Source organism: Parasteatoda tepidariorum, chromosome 2 (genome assembly GCF_982258835.1).
Source record: "Parasteatoda tepidariorum strain Cologne lab strain chromosome 2, Ptep-v5.0, whole genome shotgun sequence".
NCBI lineage: Eukaryota > Metazoa > Arthropoda > Arachnida > Araneae > Theridiidae > Parasteatoda > Parasteatoda tepidariorum.
Window position 1 is genome coordinate 118600167 of NC_141756.1, and position 18376 is coordinate 118618542.

Consider the following 18376-nt stretch of genomic DNA (forward strand, 5'->3'; position numbering starts at 1 on the left):
AAATCGAATTATAAAAATCTGACTTTTTTGAGTGTTCAAATGACTATAAATCAGAAAGAGAATTAGTCATGCACCAAAATCCTTGTCAAATACCAATAAGAATTATATTTTTTCAAAAAATATCGGCTTTATTTGGGTGTTACTGATGAATTCATTTTTTCTAAAACTCCAATAATGAAGGGTTAATATAATAAGTATCAAATTTTCTAATATAGGTACAAAATAATCCATTGATATATTTGGTGATTATTAAGAACAGCACCAATACTATGTTTTAATACCGATAATTTAATTAATTATGGTCCCTCCTAAATGATATGAACCAAAAACTCCTTGACAGTGGTTTGTTTCCTTGTAGTGGTTGATTTTTATGAGATGGCCAAGAACAGTAGCATCATGCCAAGTGATGCTAAATACATTTTATCTTTATTCTACAGGGATGAACTACAAAAAGCTAGTTTTGCTTTCTTCAATAACGTAAAGACACCAATAAGGGAAACAAATAACATTAAATAAAAAAAGTAAAATTATTTTTGCTACATTAATGGAAAAACTTAGTGGGAGAACCAGGTAAGTGACATTTTTAGAACGAAAAAAAGCCAATTTACTCTTTCAACGTCTAAAGAAATCTTAATGCACATTGAAATTTCGGTCACCTTCAACAAGCTACCATGATCAAAATTTCAACTAGGGCTTGATGCTATTTCAATTTAATATTGTTTTTCCTAATTATTCGAGCGAAATTAATGACGATATTATCACTACTTTATTTACCAAAATTTCTTCCACTTTCCAGTAGATTTTTACTTTTTATTTAAAAATGTTTTAATTTTTGTCAGGCCTAAAGTTAGTCTTAACCAACATAAAAGGCATCATTAAAGTAAAAAACTTCAATCACCACCTAAAAACCCTAACGTCTTTCGAAAGCGCTGAGCTTTATACTTTTTTTATTTGTTTCAGGCTCCAATATATATATACATATAAATTTATTGTCTATTTAATTCGCTTGAAAAACGCATTTTTAATCATGTTTAATTTGCTTTTAAATGTTTTTAAAATTTGTTTTTCATGTTTAATTTGCTTGTATATGAAGCGTTTTTAAACCCCTTATTATTTTTACCTGTGCGTTTTTTGATAAGATAAAGCATGAGTCATTTTTTTCTAGCATTGCTTACCAATTAATGTGAATAAACACTGCAAATTTGAAACAAAAGTTATTTACCCGTAAATAATTAAAGTAATGATTTTATTTACAACCAGAATATTAAAAAAATGGTTCTTAATAGGTAACTTTAATCAAATGATCTATCCATAAATGAAGCAAGGTCATCAGCATTGTTTCGCGCGAATCTTTATTCTGAAAAAAATAAATAAATATGAAATAGTATCCCTTACTTGATGGGGATGTAGGAGGACTGGGAGGGGATGTAGGAGGACTGGGAGGTGAAGAAGGAGGACTAGGTGTTGGAGAACTTGGGGATATTGAAGAACTCGAGGGTGTTGCAGGACTGGGAGGAGCAGTTAGGGTTCTCGAAGATGCTGATCCAGATGAAGGTGTTGGTGGAGAAGGTGCTTGCGGAGGCGAAGGTGCTTGCGGAGGAGAAGGTGCTTGCGGAGGAGAAGGTGCTTGCGGAGGAGAAGGTGCTTGCGGAGGAGAAGGTGCTTGCGGAGAAGGTGCTTGCGGAGGAGAAGGTGCGGGCGGAGGAGATTGTGCTGGTCCAGATGCCATTACGTTCATCAAAAAAGTAGCGTGGAACGTTAATCTCCGATTTTCTCTCTCAGTCCTCTCCAGTCTTTCGAGCAAAGATTGCTGTATGTAAAGGAAATGGAAAGATTTATAAATTAGTTGATAATCATTACACTTAAATTAGAATAAAGTAAAGAGTGTTAAATGAGTAATAAACAGTTTTGAAAATTGCATTGAAAAGTAGGATGTTCTTATTTTATCTTCTTTCTTATTTAATCATATTTGACTGCAAACAAATTATTATTTAATAGCGATGGTACTATCTGACAAAACATGTAAAGATTAAAAGGCTGAAATGTTTGACAATTTTCCCTAATTGGAACCACGTTTTCGAGATTTGCCATGTTTTGTGAAACAAAAATCTATCGCAAGAAAGTCTGTTCATTCAAAGAAAGTATATTTCTTGTCCTATTGTGTAACTTAAAGTAAAAACTTTTTTACACTGATGTCGTACCTAACGTATGCATTTAACGATCTTCAAAATTATTCACTTAATTTTCTAGGTATCATTAAATGCATTTCAATAAGTATCATTCAATGTGCGGCAAAGAACGTTTCAAATAAATTATGGTAAAATTTTTTTCAAACTTAATATTTTGATAGACAAATTGCTGGTAGCAAGAATAATCTTTTAATGTACGACAATGTACATTTAATCTAAATAACGCTACACAACAATTGAAAATTCCACATCCGTGATAAAAAATATTCTATTCATCACTAAAGCAATTAATATTTTTAAAACACTATTTGATCCTTTTTTTAAAGATATTTTACAAAAATAATTGCTTCTAAAATACATCTGGTCAAAAGTATTAAAACATCCTTATGCAACCGTCTTGTAGAAGCATATTTTAACCCTCCAAACGTTAAAGGTAAAATCGTACTGAACTTTTTCTTGCTAAGCTCTATTTTTGTTATTAGTTAGGAAAAAATATTCGTAGCCATTTCAGAATCCATACCACATGGAACTAAGGGACCCATGTAAATCAAACCATGAAAAATACACTTTCGATAATTTAAGTGGGATGTCTGAATCCTGTTACATTTTTTAATTTTAAAAAAACCTCTAGTTTCAATAAAATGTAAAAGTTCTTACGTTTTCTGCTTCTAATGAGGCAAGAGAACTCCGGAGCTGCGAATTTTCAGCGGAAAGTTGCTGGAAGAGAAATTTAAAAATATATATATATAATTACATAAGAATTCATACAAAAAATTCGTGTTCATGAAACACAAACACGCATCCCCCTAAAATAATAAAAGTTGTACTTTGAGCAAACAAAATTATATTTATTACTTAAATTCCTAAATTTTGATCTAAATCACGAAAATTTTATGTACCATGGGGAAGCATATCAAAGCGTTCCACAAACAAAATCTGCCTAAAAAGCTAATAAAATAACAAATTTGCTTTTTTGAAAGAATTTTTCAATATTACTATTTAGAATTCACACGCACAAGCACCAAACTGAATCCTTTGGACAATAATTTTGATTTTTCTCCGGACATAATCATCGAGTCAGAAAATTATTAAACACAAACAAAGTAAATAACAACTTATTTCTTTGACTCTATGATAATGCCAGTTCAAATTTTTCAAACATTAGACTTATCTTTAGTTTTGAAGAAAAAAAAAGCAATAAATAAACATCTAGGGAATTGTTTGAGTTCCTCCTGTGGTCACACCTTAATTCTTCTTTACTGGTTAAAAATTTCCTCGATTAGATACATAGACTAAAAATATAAGTAGACTGTTTCCGCAATAAAATCACACTCACTTTGAAACCAACACTTGTCTGAATTATTCCCTAAGCTGTTGAAGGAAAAAGAGGAACGGTAAGCAATGATTGATGCTTATCCCTATGTTCTGCGATAATAGTAGATAGAAAAACAAATTCGATGTCACACATAAAATGTTTTTTGAGGTAGAACGTGGAATTTTACATTTTCCTCGTGAAACAATATTAAAGACAAATGTTGTCTACCCTTAGAGATGAAATTACCCCCAAAAAATTAAAAATAAAAGAAATATTTACAACATCAATTATTCAGCTTTCATTCGTATAGTTTACCACTAGCATTTAACTAGCTAACAAACGCTTAGGAAATTTTGAGTAAAGCTTAACAACTTTCTAATAAATAGTTAATTATAAACTTCATAATAAATAATTAATTCATTTCAGAGTATTTTATAAATAACTTTAAAACTCTTTAAAAACTTTATGCACTAGGATATAAAAATTTTAGATTTTGAATTACCTCATAAATAAATCAGCAACAAAACACCTTAAATTACCTTTGATCTGTCGGACGCACGAGGACTCAACTTTAATAGTTCAAGGGGGTGATCTCAGACATGATAATTAGTGTCAGCGATATTTTAAGTTGCAAAACCAAACACAAAAATCTACTTTTTCTGAATAAATGTAACTTTCTCGGTGAATTATGATTTCTAACTCTAAAACACAGAGGGCAGTCGCAATCTAGGAAATAGTGCCCAATATTTCAAGTTTGAACCTCCTGCTAATTTTACATTTAGCAAATTCGCCGAAGTTCGAGAACATTTTAAGCGAATTGAAACATTTTCATACATAATTGTGAAATTAATTTATTATTATGAGTTTATTCAGTGCAAAAAAAATTATTTTTAATATATATTTATTATTTTTTTATCCTTTTACGTAATGATAGGGAGAAACTTTTGAATTCCAAGGTATCCAAGTTTTTACATCCTTTTAAAGAATGTAATTCTTTACGTAAAAAAGCGTAAGTAAAAAAATTAAATTAAAAAAATTTAACCCAAAACGGCCGAAAAGTTCCTTCGAAATGAAATTTTAATTATCTTTCTTTTCTTAAAAAAATTTATATCACAGGTTTATTGAGTAGGTCATTGAGTCGAAAGTAATTCAAGGAGTTTTGTTTCTTCGCGCACCGATGATATAAAGAATTACTTTGCCGCAAACCATCAATGTTTCGAAATTTAAAAATGTTTGCAGATTTATATCTTTCAATGATTTTAATTATGTTTTTGCAAAGATAAAGAACATGAGTTTCTTACGGAGTTCTCTTCCTCGACGCTGCTGAGATTGGGTCTCACAAAGGGTGGAATCCTGAAATAGAAAAATGTGAAGTTTATGAAGTACACTTGGCAAGAAATGATATTTTTATATTTTCTTAATTAAGGACAATTTCTCGTTATTAAAGTTCAGAAAGCTTTCTTTTTTTTACACTGGAAGTTTGAAATTGAGCTAAAAGTATTCAGAGTTTCTTACCTTTGGTTCCCCTGAATGTTATACCAATAAGACTTCAATTATATGCTGCTTAGATTATTGAGATAAGTTTGGAAAAAAATACTTTAAAATTTTCTAACACTGTAACAAAGTAAAAAGAAAAGAATATTTGCTTAGCCAACATGATCACCAGGTCTGAACCCTTTGGACATTTAGATGCCAACTTTTTCAGCGATTATTTTTTATCGAAAGACTTGTTACTGGCTCGCACTTAAATACCTGCTTCAGTTCTACAGATACGTTATTTATGGATATTGATTATGTCTTAAGTACGGGCTGGGATAGCCTGGTTGGTAAGGAACTAGGCCCATGACGAACAGGTCGTGGGTTCGATCCCAGGTCGGCCGAAGACTGCCCGTGTAGTAAATGACGACGATGCACGTTAAATCTGTCGAATCGCAAAATTCCTCCATGTTTCTATAACAAATAAATACCTCTGGGGGTACTGATCCGGGAGTTTCCTTGTCTTCTGGATCGGTTCAAAATTACAAGGCTAGGGAGTTAAACATTAATAGTCACAAACCCAAAATTAGGTCGGCTGTTCAACGACGCCTTATGTACCTATTTTCAACCTATTAGACTGACAAAGTGAACACACAAATGAAGGAAATAACCTGTTATTCTTGGATTATCTTTCTTTTTATTTCTTTGCAATTCAGTTTGTATTTTTAACGAAGAATACCTGGTCTTACATATTCTTGCGATTTTCTTTTCATGGTCCACAATATCATAGCTAATACAGTATCCCACGAACAGTATCAGTGGATCTAACGGTTGACAATCCCTCGGACATCATCTATATTCGGAACTCTTATATTACATCTCGTATTAATATGCATACATACTTCTTCTGAAGGGGTTTAACATACATTCGACGTCCAATCTCTGCTTCCTCTTTTAAAAGTTTTCTATGTTACAGATATATAAGGATTTTATTTCCATGTAAGTTGGTACATTTCTATCACATAAAAATTCATTGAAATGGAATTTTCCCTTTGTCATACTGAACTCAAAAATATTCCTTGCTCAGCATGTAAAATCAGAACAATTTGAAATTTAATGAAGTTTTTTTGTTTAAATATATTATATAAAACAAGTTTTGAAAACATCTTTTGAAATAAATATTTTTTGTAGTTTTAATCAAACGTAATTTTCGCAGCTCTAGTGCGTAACAAGTACTACTATTAGTAATTTAAAATAATAAATAAATAATAATAATGCTCATAAAATTAAAATTTTAAAAAATTCAGACGTTTAACAAGGATCTTGTTAATTTTTCAAAGAAAATCGAAATTTCTGAGTTTATTTCTGTTTAATCCCGTAATTTTGTGATTAAATTAAGTTCTAATAATAAACAAAAAGTTCATTAATTTTGGGGAAGCATTTTTACATGCGGCACTTTTTGAATCGTCGTCGACATAGTTAAACATTTTTTCGTGAAACTGAAATTAGAAGTAGTACTTAATTTACGTCGCACTTGAGCTGCACAAAAAGCTATTGGCAACAGCCTGCGAAACAATCCTGAAAATGATCCAAAGACATTCCATCATAATCTTAATCCTCCTCAGAGGGGCTCTTCCACTTTGGTAGCCAGATGACTTGAGCGCTAAGTCTAGTGCTTTATGGTAGAATGTTTTAAAGAGTATTGATATCGTCTGTTTCTTCACTGGCTGATCAAAGTAGTTCTGCCACTGCTGTGTAAACACTGTCAGTTTTCAGAGAAGCGTATCTTACGATCAGTCCATTCAGAGAAAACTTTATAATTAGGCATAAGCTATGCTTTCAGAGTGTTTAAATTTCAGACAATGATACTTTGGTTTTGAATGTACAAAAGTTTCTGATTGGCTCTAATGTTGAATGATTACATAAACTGAAAATATATTTAAATAATATAAATGACTATAATAATGTTTTGGATAATATTTTGTTTCAGGGGAAACAGCTATAAATTTAGTATTAAGTAGATTACTTCAACCAAAATATGAATATGCCGAAATATTTCATCGAATTTGGCGAACTATGATTCCGCTCAACTATAGAAACTTTGGAGACCAAACCCTATTTATCCAGCTATTAATATACATGATCATAATTATTCTACATATTGATAGAGAAAACAAAGAATTTCAACACAAGTAAAGTGCTATAATGGGAGCAATCACGTCTTGATTAGGACTGATTAAGGCAGCGTTTTCCAAACTGGAAGGCGCGGACTAGTCTAAAGGGAGCTGCGAAAATTAGTCACAGTGAACTATTTTCCAAATTACTGCTAAAGTTTTCTATGTAAAAAATGAGAGAATAAATGAAAAATCGTGCTTTATCGCGCATAGTTCAACTAAACATTTCGTAGCTTAGTATCCATATACCTAGACGTCCAAGACACCGGCAAATCTTTTGAACCAAGGCCGTCGCTAATTTGGTGCCACTCGACCGACACAACTTAACAAAGCCAGATGCCCGCGCACTAACGCCACACATCCAGAAAAGGTTGTGTTTCTATTGTTATTGACGTGATTGCCCACTGATCATAATAGTAAATAATTTAATAGTTTTATTTTTTTATATATTTAATAATTTCATTTTTTTAGAATAATATAATATTATTCCTAATATTTCCAGACAAATGGATAAGTTTTTGATAGGATATAAGTGAAAATCCACTAATAATGAAGATTCTGATGTTGGCACAAGTAGTGGGAATACAAGATGCAAGGAACAGGAAGGAAGAACTCCCAAGACAAGGAAATACGATTTATCCTATTTATCGTTTGGATTTACTGATATTATTAACGATATTGTGGAAAAACCAATATGTGTGTTGTGTTCAAAAGTTTTGGCTGCTGATAGTATGAGATCTGGCAAATTGAAACGGAACCTTGAAACTATTCATTCTGAATATGTTGGTAAGCCCCAAAAATTTTTTCAAAGAAAATTGGATGAGTTATCTAAAAACAAGCAAAATTTCAAAAAAATTGTTCATATTCCATCAAATGCATTACTAGCATCATACCTAGTGTCGTACAGAATCGCGCAATGTAAAAAACCCCACACAATAGCATAAACCTTAGTTTTGCCAGCAGCCATATGGTCAAAACAATGTTTGGCCAATCTTATGCGAATCAGCTGCGACAAATACCGTTTGCTGATAATACAATTGGCAGAAGAATTGATGATACATCCTGAAGATTGTGACCAATTAGTTTCTCGAATGCATATTTCAAAATTCGCTATACAAGTAGATGAAGCTACTGATGTAGCTAAAGACGCACATTTAATTGCATATGTTCGATATGTTGACGATACTTATATAATTGAAGATATCTTATTTTGCAAACCAATTCCTGACAGAGCCACATTCAATTAAATTTTCGAAATAATAGACAGATTTTTTAATGAGAACGACATAATGTGGAATAATTGCATTGGGCTCTGTACTGACTGTGCACAATCAATGGCGGGACACAAAACTGGTCTTCAAACACTAGTTAAAATGAAAACACCCGAGGTTCTATGGACGCACTGCATGCTCCACAGAGCAGCTCTCGTATCAAAAACTATAAGCGAGGAACTTAACAATGTTTTGGAAAAGTAACGAAAGTTATAAATTACATAAAAAACAGTTCATTAAAAGCAAGGTTGTTCGCAAAACTGTGTGAAGATATGCGAGCTAATTACACGTCACTTCTGTACTATTGTGAAGTGAGCTGGCTATCTAGTGCAAAAGTGATTCAAAGGGTACTTGAACTCAAAGAAGAAATTGCTATGTTTTCTAGAAAAATCATAATGAAGACGGCAATATGTTTAGTGGTGATAATTTTATTGTTAACCTTACATATTTGGTTGATATTTTTGAAAAATTGAGTGTTCGTAATAAATCAATGCAAGGACCGCAAATGCATTTGCTTATACAAAAAGACAAAGTGAAAGCTTTTATTAAAAAAGTGGAGCTTTGGAAATCAAATTTGCAGAAAAATAAGATTGACATGTTTCCACGTTTAAATTTATGTGCCCGAGATAACATAGAAGCAAACAAAAATCTCTTTGTGGAACACTTGAATGGTTTGTTGCTTCAATTTTCAAATTATTTTGGTGATCTTGATTTTACAAAGTTTGCATGGATACAGAATCCATTTATCGACGAAGAAGATGGTGAATTCGGATTGACAAGTATTGAAAAAGAAAAATTGATTGAATTATCTTGTGATACTACATTAAAACATAAATTTGAGACTGTATCTCTGGTTCAGTTCTGGTTGAATCTTCATACAGAATAAAACACTTTGTCAAACAAAGCTTTGAAAGTACTGCTGCTGCTTGCAACATCATATTTATGCAAAACGGGATTTTCTGCCTTGGCTGCAATGAAATCCAAATATCGAGCTCGTTTAGTTGTAGAAAAAGAGCTACGAGTAGCTATATCGCCACAAACACCAAGATTTGATAAACTTTGTGCTAATAGACAAGCACATCCATCTCATTAAAAACAATAATAAAATATCGTTTTATATTAGTTTGTATAAATAAATTTTATAAGAGTAAAATTGTTTGTTTTTATTTTATGAAATCTTCAGGGTGGAGGGGGGGGGGGCGCCAAATGATTAAATATTTTTAAGAGAGGCGTAGTAACATCAAGTTTGGAAACCACTGGATTAAGGTATGTAGGTATTCTATTTATGTCACACTATGGCTGCATAATAATCTATTGGTGACAATATGGGAAACAACCCTGAAGATGATCCAAAAGCATAGCATCACAATTTTTCAGGCCACTTCCTCAATTTAGACATAGATCTGTCACAAAAGCAATTTTCACAAAAGCAATATTACACAGATTGTCGCAAAAAAGCAAACAAATGACAGGGAAAAAAACTTACTGTCGCAAAGTCGGGTGTTGGAGTGACAGTTCCAGTGGATAACGTCGTACAATGACTTGTACCCTTCTGTTCCTGGGTGTCTACAAAAACAAAAATGAGATTGCAATCACAGGCAAAAATACTAGTTTGTTTACTCAATGGCAGCTGTGTAAGAATCACAAATTTTAATGAAGACTAACTTGAAAAATATTTCCCTTTCAAAACTCCCCTAAAGGGGGGGGGACAATGTCCTATTTGATACAGTAGTAGCAGAAATGCTCCGAATTCGGCAAAATAGTTTAAAAACCAAAAGGAACTCAAAGTTGCAGATTCTTCGTTAATTTTGGGAAATTTTTAAAAATCTCAACGTGACTCAACTGTAACAAAGTGCTACATCATATAAGCCTTTGAAATATATAGAAATAATGAAAATCTGATAAATCAAGTTAACTAAACCTAGACTTATACATTAAATGACTACCAGCCGAAAATATTAATCCGCAGTTCGGAGCAAGTTAGGAACTCTGTAATAGTAGCAATAAAAGTCTCATTTATTTTACGTAGTACTACAGCTGCATAAAAGAATTTGGCGCGAGAGTCTGCAAAACATCCCTGAGAATAATCTTAAGACATATCACAATTTTGATCCTCTGGGGAGGGGATGACTCCCCCGCATGGGAAGTGAAGACGCAATTTTCCTCGCTATAACAGAGCTGAACAAAACGTGAAACGTTGCGTTTATTTTCTTTGTCAGAAAACTGAATCCTCTCTATAACAGGACAACAAGAGACAATCTTTATAACAGAATTTAAATTCCACGACAAAATCGGAATAAGTTACTGTTATGAATAATAGTACTGAATAGTATAGTAATAATAGTACTGAATAGTATAGTAATAATAGTATTGAATAGTATAGTAATAATAGTACTGAAGAGTATAGTAATCATAGTACTGAAGAGTATAGTAATCATAGCACTGAAGAGTATAGTAATGATAGCACTGAAGAGTATAGTAATGATAGCACTGAAGAGTATAGTAATGATAGCACTGAAGAGTATAGTAATAATAGTACTGAAGAGTATAGTAATAATAGTACTGAAGAGTATAGTAATAATAGTACTGAAGAGTATAGTAATAATAGTACAGAATAGTATAGTAATAATAGTACTGAATAGTATAGTAATAATAGTACTGAATAGTATAGTAATAATAGTACTGAATAGTATAGTAATAATAGTACTGAATAGTATAGTAATAATAGTACTGAATAGTATAGTAATAATAGTACTGAATAGTATAGTAATAATAGTACTGAATAGTATAGTAATAAAAGTACTGAACAGTATAGTAATAATAGTACTGAATAGTATAGTAATAATAGTACTGAATAGTATAGTAATAATAATACTGAATAGTATAGTAATAATAGTACTGAATAGTATAGTAATAAAAGTACTGAATAGTATAGTAATAAAAGTACTGAATAGTATAGTAATAATAGTACTGAATAGTATAGTAATAATAGTACTGAATAGTATAGTAATAATAGTACTGAATAGTATAGTAATAACAGTACAGTGGAATAGGAGAGATAGGAATACCTTAGAGTAAGAGTTATTTATTACTTTAACGAAAAAACCTTGAAATATCATATAAATGGTTCATACTTATTAAAAATACTTGAACGAAAAATTTTTAATTTTAATTTTTTTTTCATAATAATTTGCAACTATCTTTGTAATATTTTCATAAATTACTAGTGTAAAGATGCAGCATTTATTTCTTTAGCTACATAGAATAGCTAGCTCCTCATTTGTTAAACATTTTCAGAAATAAAGGTTTACATATTATTTTTCTTGTATGTTTCATTATTATATTTTTATACTATTTACATCATTATTTATTACTTATATTATAATATTTATTTTCATATTTTACATTTGAGTATCAATTTTATCTATATTTAATGTTTTTTTTTTGTGCTTATATAAAATTGTATAATACATAAAATAGTATAAAACAGAATTTAACCAACAAATTTATAATTAAAAAAAAAAATTTTTGCTTTCCACATTTGAAATACAAAATAATAATAATCTTACAACAATTCTTCCAACTCTGCTCCGGTTTGGTCGCCCTTGAATCATCCGGATTGCTGCTGCAGGTCTGCTTCGATTCCGGTAAAGACTGTAAGAAAAGCAATAGTATTTATAAAATTAACATAACATATATTAAATAATAATTTTACATAAATTGAAATCAGGTCTTATGATTACAATCATCATTTATCAAATTTAAATGAAACAAATGATTAAATAATTTTTGTGTTCGGAAAAATGTTTTAATTTTGGTCATATTTGCAAATAAATAGCCTACGTTGTGAAATTTAGAAAATCTTTACTAATAAAATTTTTATTTTTAACAAAAGAATTTGGATTTCATTTAAAAGAAATCAAATGCAGTATTTTAATATTTATGCAATATACTATTCAATATTATTAACATTTCATATTTTTAGTGTGAAATCCTTAATACATGGACATAAGACAGAAAAAAAACACTTTTTTACGAAAATCTGATTTTTGTACAAAATTTCTTCAAATACTTTAGTTTTATTTACCTAAAATTTTTTAAAAATAAAATAAAAAATATGCTTAAAATTAAAAATTGAATTTTTCAAATTTCAATTTAAAGCATGTCTTTAAATTAAATTATGTTTAATTGAAAACTGTTATTCATTTTTCTTTAATTTTAACCATGTGACTATTTGCGAATAAAAAACCATAATTTAATGCAAAGAAGTATTCTTAAATATGTAAAATAAAAAGGAAATATACATAAAAAAAATAATTGACACAAAGATAGAAAATTCCTTACGGTGGAAGGGGTCTTGTCCGGGCTGATGAGGCTTCCCTCGGGGAAGGCTGTAAGAGAAAGGTTATATCAACAGATGCAAAACAAAACTTTCATTTCTCAGTTTTTTACAAATATTAATAGATGGCCGGGATAGCCTGGTCGGTAGGGGACTGGGCCCACGTCTGAGAGGTCGTGGGTTCGATCCTTGCCGGCCAAAGACTCCCCGTGTAATAAATGGTTACTGATGCACGTTAAATCTATTGAGTCTCAAAGTCCTCCATGTTCCCATAACAAATCAATACTTCTGGGGGTACTGATTCAAGAGTTTCCTTGTCTTCAGGATTGGTTCAAAATTACAAGGTCACGGAGTTGAACTTCAGTAGTCGTAAACCCATGAAATTGGGTCGACTGTTCAACGACGGTTATGAAATAAAATGTTAATAGAGATGCCAAAGCCAGACATGAGAATGGAAACTAGCTGTTGGCACTATTCCTATTGGATGATAAGTCCTATTGGATGATAAGTTTTATTCCTATTGCTCGCCATTCAACAGATTGATCATTGATGGATTGCCAGCGGACACGTAAATGAAGTAACGTTAGTTTAGACATGTCTATTTTTCTTTGTAAAATTGAAAACTAATTACATTTTTATTAATTAATTTAATAAAAGCTCAACGAGAATAGCTTTGCCATGGGTACCGGATGGAAAACGGAAAAGAGACCAGCCTAACTAACCTAAAGACAAACGACAATAAAGAAAAGAAACATCCTAGAACGGCCAGTTCAAGGGTAAGCGGCTCTTCATCGGCAAGGGCTCTTCACATCCAACCTGTGATCTCATGCTTCACCTCGCTTAAAGAGAATCAAGTCAAATTAACTCAATTGAAGAGCAAACCTTTTCATTTCATTATACATGACTAATTATGTCATAACATAAAGGGTTGTGGGACTTATTCTAGCAAATAATCGAAAGTAGGTCTTCATAAACATTCTGTAAAAAATGTAGTGAATCCCGACACCAAAAATTACGTAATTTACTTAACACCACTCTGTGTTTCGCGACATCAGCAGAATAGAATATTCTTTTACGATACTTTGTGTAAAGCAGTCACCATTTTTCTTATTTAGTAGCACAAAAATTTCTAATTGCTATCAGTAAATGCAACATAAACAAGAATCATTAATTTAGGATAAATGTATACAATATTTCTTAAAATAAAATTATTTTGCTAATCGCCAATAAAATATCAATATAAATTCGAATAAGGCCTAACTAAACCGTAGCAGATATAAATTATTATAAAATTATTTAACGAAATTGAAACACGTAGATAAATCTTATGAGAACATAATTATTTTTATAATGCTTGCAAGTCTTTTTATAAAGGTTTATTTCAGTTTCTGTAGAACTTTCCCCATCGTTCAGAGAAAATCGAACTTGCACCTTCTATTCAAAATTGTCTGAGGACTTCCAAACATACGACAAAATTGGCAAAAATAATTTCTGAATGGAGTAAATGCATCTGAATTTGGTGTAAGCTCTATCAATTATTGAATTTTAGATTTAACTACAACTTTTAAAGTCTGCATGAACGTCACATTCTGTTTTAATTCAAAATAACCCACCATGTTTCGAGTTTTTCAACACCAAATCCAAATTGGTATCACATCGTAGTTTTCACAGTGCATAAATTTTTAAAAAAGAAAATATTGATAAATCATTTTCATCATCCTCATCAAATAATCTTTCATTTACAGTGTTCGTGGAAAGAAAAGCATGATAAAAAAGTGTTATGAATAGAATTGAATTCTCTATTGATAATTTTTTTTTCAATTGAGGAACTAAACTGTTACTGTCCAATTCATAATAAACATTAATAGGTTAAAGTGCATAATAATAAAATTTAAATATGTAGGGGAAAAAAATTATTGAAGTCATTTTATTTATTTCGAATTTTAGAAGTTTGATGAGGGGATAATGAAGCAGAGCACTATACCTATTCCAATTGCTATATTGACAAGCTCTGATTATCATTATTTTTTTTACTACAAAATAAAACTAAACAAATATGGATATGAAGTAAATAAAAGGGTAAACCATTAAATTATTAATTCTATATACTTAATTTTGATTTAATTGGTTGTATCAGAAATAATACTTCACTTGCCTAGTTAGCAATATCAAATGCATTAATAGTAACAAATTGTACTTTCTACATTATGAGACTCATTATAAATTTGAAAACTGTTTACTCTAAACTGTTTAAATCATTCGATTTAGCGTTAAAAAAAAATACCAAGTTAGCAATAACTTACTTGCAATATTAGACCGGTATAAAAAAAAATAGGTGCTTTTTATATAAAAACAAAAATCCGAAATAGCTACTGAGCATTTAGTTTTACGGATTTAGGATTGGTTTCCTCCGATTCAGCGTAAAAAAAGGAAGTAATACCTCACTTGTTTAGGAAGCAATGCTTAAGTTTGTTCCCATTTCTTCCCTAAGAAGAAGACCACTCATTTAATCAGAAAGACAAGTGGTAACTAGAAAACGCTCAGTCGGAATTAAAAACTTTCATCAAACTAATCAAAAATTATGTTTTAATGTTTTTTTGAGATCAGTTCTTTTTTGTTGAAATTTTTTATACAAATAATTTGTTTATACTGTTTTCAATTCAACAACGACAATATTTCATAAAAAAAAAACTGTTTTGAGTTTTACTTTCAGGAAAATTTCCGTCTTTTTCTGTCCTATCGATTACGTTCGAGAGAACAATTACGTGCAGGTTAGTGCTCACAAATGTTATTGAAAAAGAAATTTTATATTTCCAAAAGTACTGTAAATACCCTTCCCCTCATGTTATAGCATCATTTAAATTATGTTGCTGATTTTTTTTTTTTTTTAATCATTCAAGCACGCCATGTGTATTCTCCCGTCTGAAAGCAGCGTAAATAATTAAATGTGTATAGTAGCTCGATGCAAACTTTCGTACTTTTAAACCTGTTTTAGTAAGTTATGTTTAATGAGTACAAATGTACGATTTTTTTACTTCTGGACAATTTTTGAAACAAAAAGGTTTACCTTAACTAAAACAGAAATAAATCACTGAACATTTATAACAAATCAGACACACATAGCATCGGATGCAGTTTGACATGAGACAGTCAAAGGGTTAAATTTAGGGTTTGCTCAGAAATTTGTTTTTATTCTCTACAATAAAAAGCTTGAATAATTTTTAAAATTTCTTTAGGTTAAATGAGCAGAATATAATTATGTGGAGAACTTTTTTCAATTTAATAACCCTGCGCATAACACATTTTTACACCATTTCGACATTCCATTACATTTTAAACATAATTTACATTATTATTTAATTTTGAGTTATTATTACTTATTATGTAATTAATAATTATTTAAATAATAATGTAAATTATAGTAATATTCCAAAAGTTGAATTAGAGGTGCAACCATTAATCTAAAACAGAAAATCAAATATAAAGTTATAATTTTTTTTTTGATGTTATAGATAGTAAAATATTTAAATTAAAAATATCAACCTTTTGTTAGTAGCAGTATTTTATGTAAAGAAAATCATTTGATGTTATGCAAGTGTATATGAAAATATAAAATGTGCTTACATCCTTAAAAGTTGAGCAACAGAATCTAACAATAGAAATAGTACCAAATTTAGCAAAAACTAAGCACGATAAAATAAAGTTCCTTGTAAAAACTTCGCCAACAGAGTAAGTGAATTTTATCCCCTGACAAAGCTTGAAATGTTTAAGTGGTTCCAAAAGTATGAAAACTCACAGCAGGTTTCGAAAAAAAGCAATTTTTAAATAAATTATGACTAATGGGTACCTTGAAACTATATTTTTACCATAATAACTATTCGTCATAACTATGTGACTCCTTTTATTTTATGATATTATTTTCCATGCAACCTTTCATTCATGTTTTCGATTATTTTTCTTTCCCATCTTTATACTCTTGTATGTTTCACTGTTCTTAAAATTAGATTTCAGCTTTTAAGTACCATATTTCCCCCCTGTTTTGAAACTGCAGCTTTGAAACTACAAATAAACTTTTATAGTGCAATTATTTGCTTTCCATTTTTGTCTCTAATCTAAGGTGATCAAATTTCAAAATCATTATTTGGGGACACATTGGCAAAATATCCCCAAAAAATATATTAGGATTTTAGGACAGCAATATATATTTATGCAAGATATTTTATATCCGCAATAAATATATCTTTTTTTTTAAAAAAAAATTGATAACTAATTTCAGGAGCACAACTTGCTTCAAACTTTATTTCATTACTAAGCAATTTTGATATTCTACATTTGTTTAAAAAAAGATTTATATAAATAAATACACTCTAAATGAAATTTTATGTTTTTCTAATTTTTCCCTTTCATCGTTTAAATAAATACTCGTTGCATACAGAATAATTTAAGGGCTAAGCACAAATTGGGATGCATCTACGCTGTACTTACATCATATTAAATGTGTGTATTTAGTAAAGATAGGTTGTGTCAGACTATGTGTATGTTGTGTATGAACATAGATCTGAGTCACAATACATTTTTGTAATAAAATATTGAATAAAGAGTGATATGAACAATCAGATCACATTAAAATTAAACACAAAGGCAAAATACTATAAATATGTAGTAATTATTTGAACAAAAATCAAAAGATCCTGATACAATTCAGTTTGAAATATAGGGTTTAAATCTGTTTTGAAAATAGCTGTTTCATCAAAAAGCTACTAAATTGCAGAAACATAAAATACATTCTAATATTAAATAAATGTATACATTATTCTACGCCGGATGAATTGCTCTTCAAAATCTGCGTGTTTAAGTTTATACTATGAGAAATTAAAAAGTTAATAGCTTTTATAAATTACATATAAGACATATCAACGTCATACGATATACATATAAACGTCAAAGCATATTTCTTAGGAATCAAAAAAAAATCCAATATGCATTTCCTTGTTGGGAAAAAGTGTTACCAAATTAAAAGTTTTACACCAAAATCTCTAATATTATATTTTAGATTAATGTTAAAACTCGAGTCTAAGATATGATTATTAATGTTTATTCATTTGAAAATATTTCCAGCCTAAATTGTAAAATTTAAGTAGCACAAATATAAATATAAAAAACTTCATTGGATATCAAAAAAAAAACTTCTGGTTCATTGTGTTCTCCACAATGAACACAAGAAAATATAAATATTTTTTATCTGTTTTAACAAAAACTTCTCTAAATTTAAAAATTAAAAAATTTAAACTATAGTGTGAGTTTATACAACAAGAAAAAAATAGTATTTACTTTAATGATAGAATATTTTAACATTATAAACTAATTTCCTGAATATCCATTAATTTAATGAATCGAAGTAAAGTGAGTTAGATATAGGAGAGAAAAAATATTAGTAAATGATGATATTGCTAATAATTGAGACACATTAAGTGTTAAATATAGTTTTGAAAAGTAAAAATAATATTTTTCAGCTAGATAAACAGTGCATAACTAAAACTTATAAAATTAAGTTAGGCATAGAAAATTTATATGCGCATTTACTTATTATTAAATCTGAATTGCTTAATCAT

The 18376-nt window shown here is 29.9% G+C and overlaps 1 protein-coding gene across 1 annotated transcript in view; it reads right to left on the reverse strand.

Annotated features, from left to right (window-relative positions):
- The window catches only part of LOC139426208 (uncharacterized), a 74946-nt gene that overhangs the window by 46374 nt on the left and 10196 nt on the right, over window positions 1–18376 (reverse strand). Inside the window, exons 4-9 of the mRNA XM_087158195.1 lie at window positions 12770–12816; window positions 11995–12079; window positions 9912–9991; window positions 4806–4857; window positions 2847–2906; window positions 1396–1810 (exon numbers count right to left, since the gene is read on the reverse strand). Of these exons, the coding sequence (XP_087014321.1) occupies window positions 1396–1810; window positions 2847–2906; window positions 4806–4857; window positions 9912–9991; window positions 11995–12079; window positions 12770–12816 (739 nt within the window). The remainder of the gene's footprint in view (window positions 1–1395; window positions 1811–2846; window positions 2907–4805; window positions 4858–9911; window positions 9992–11994; window positions 12080–12769; window positions 12817–18376) is intronic.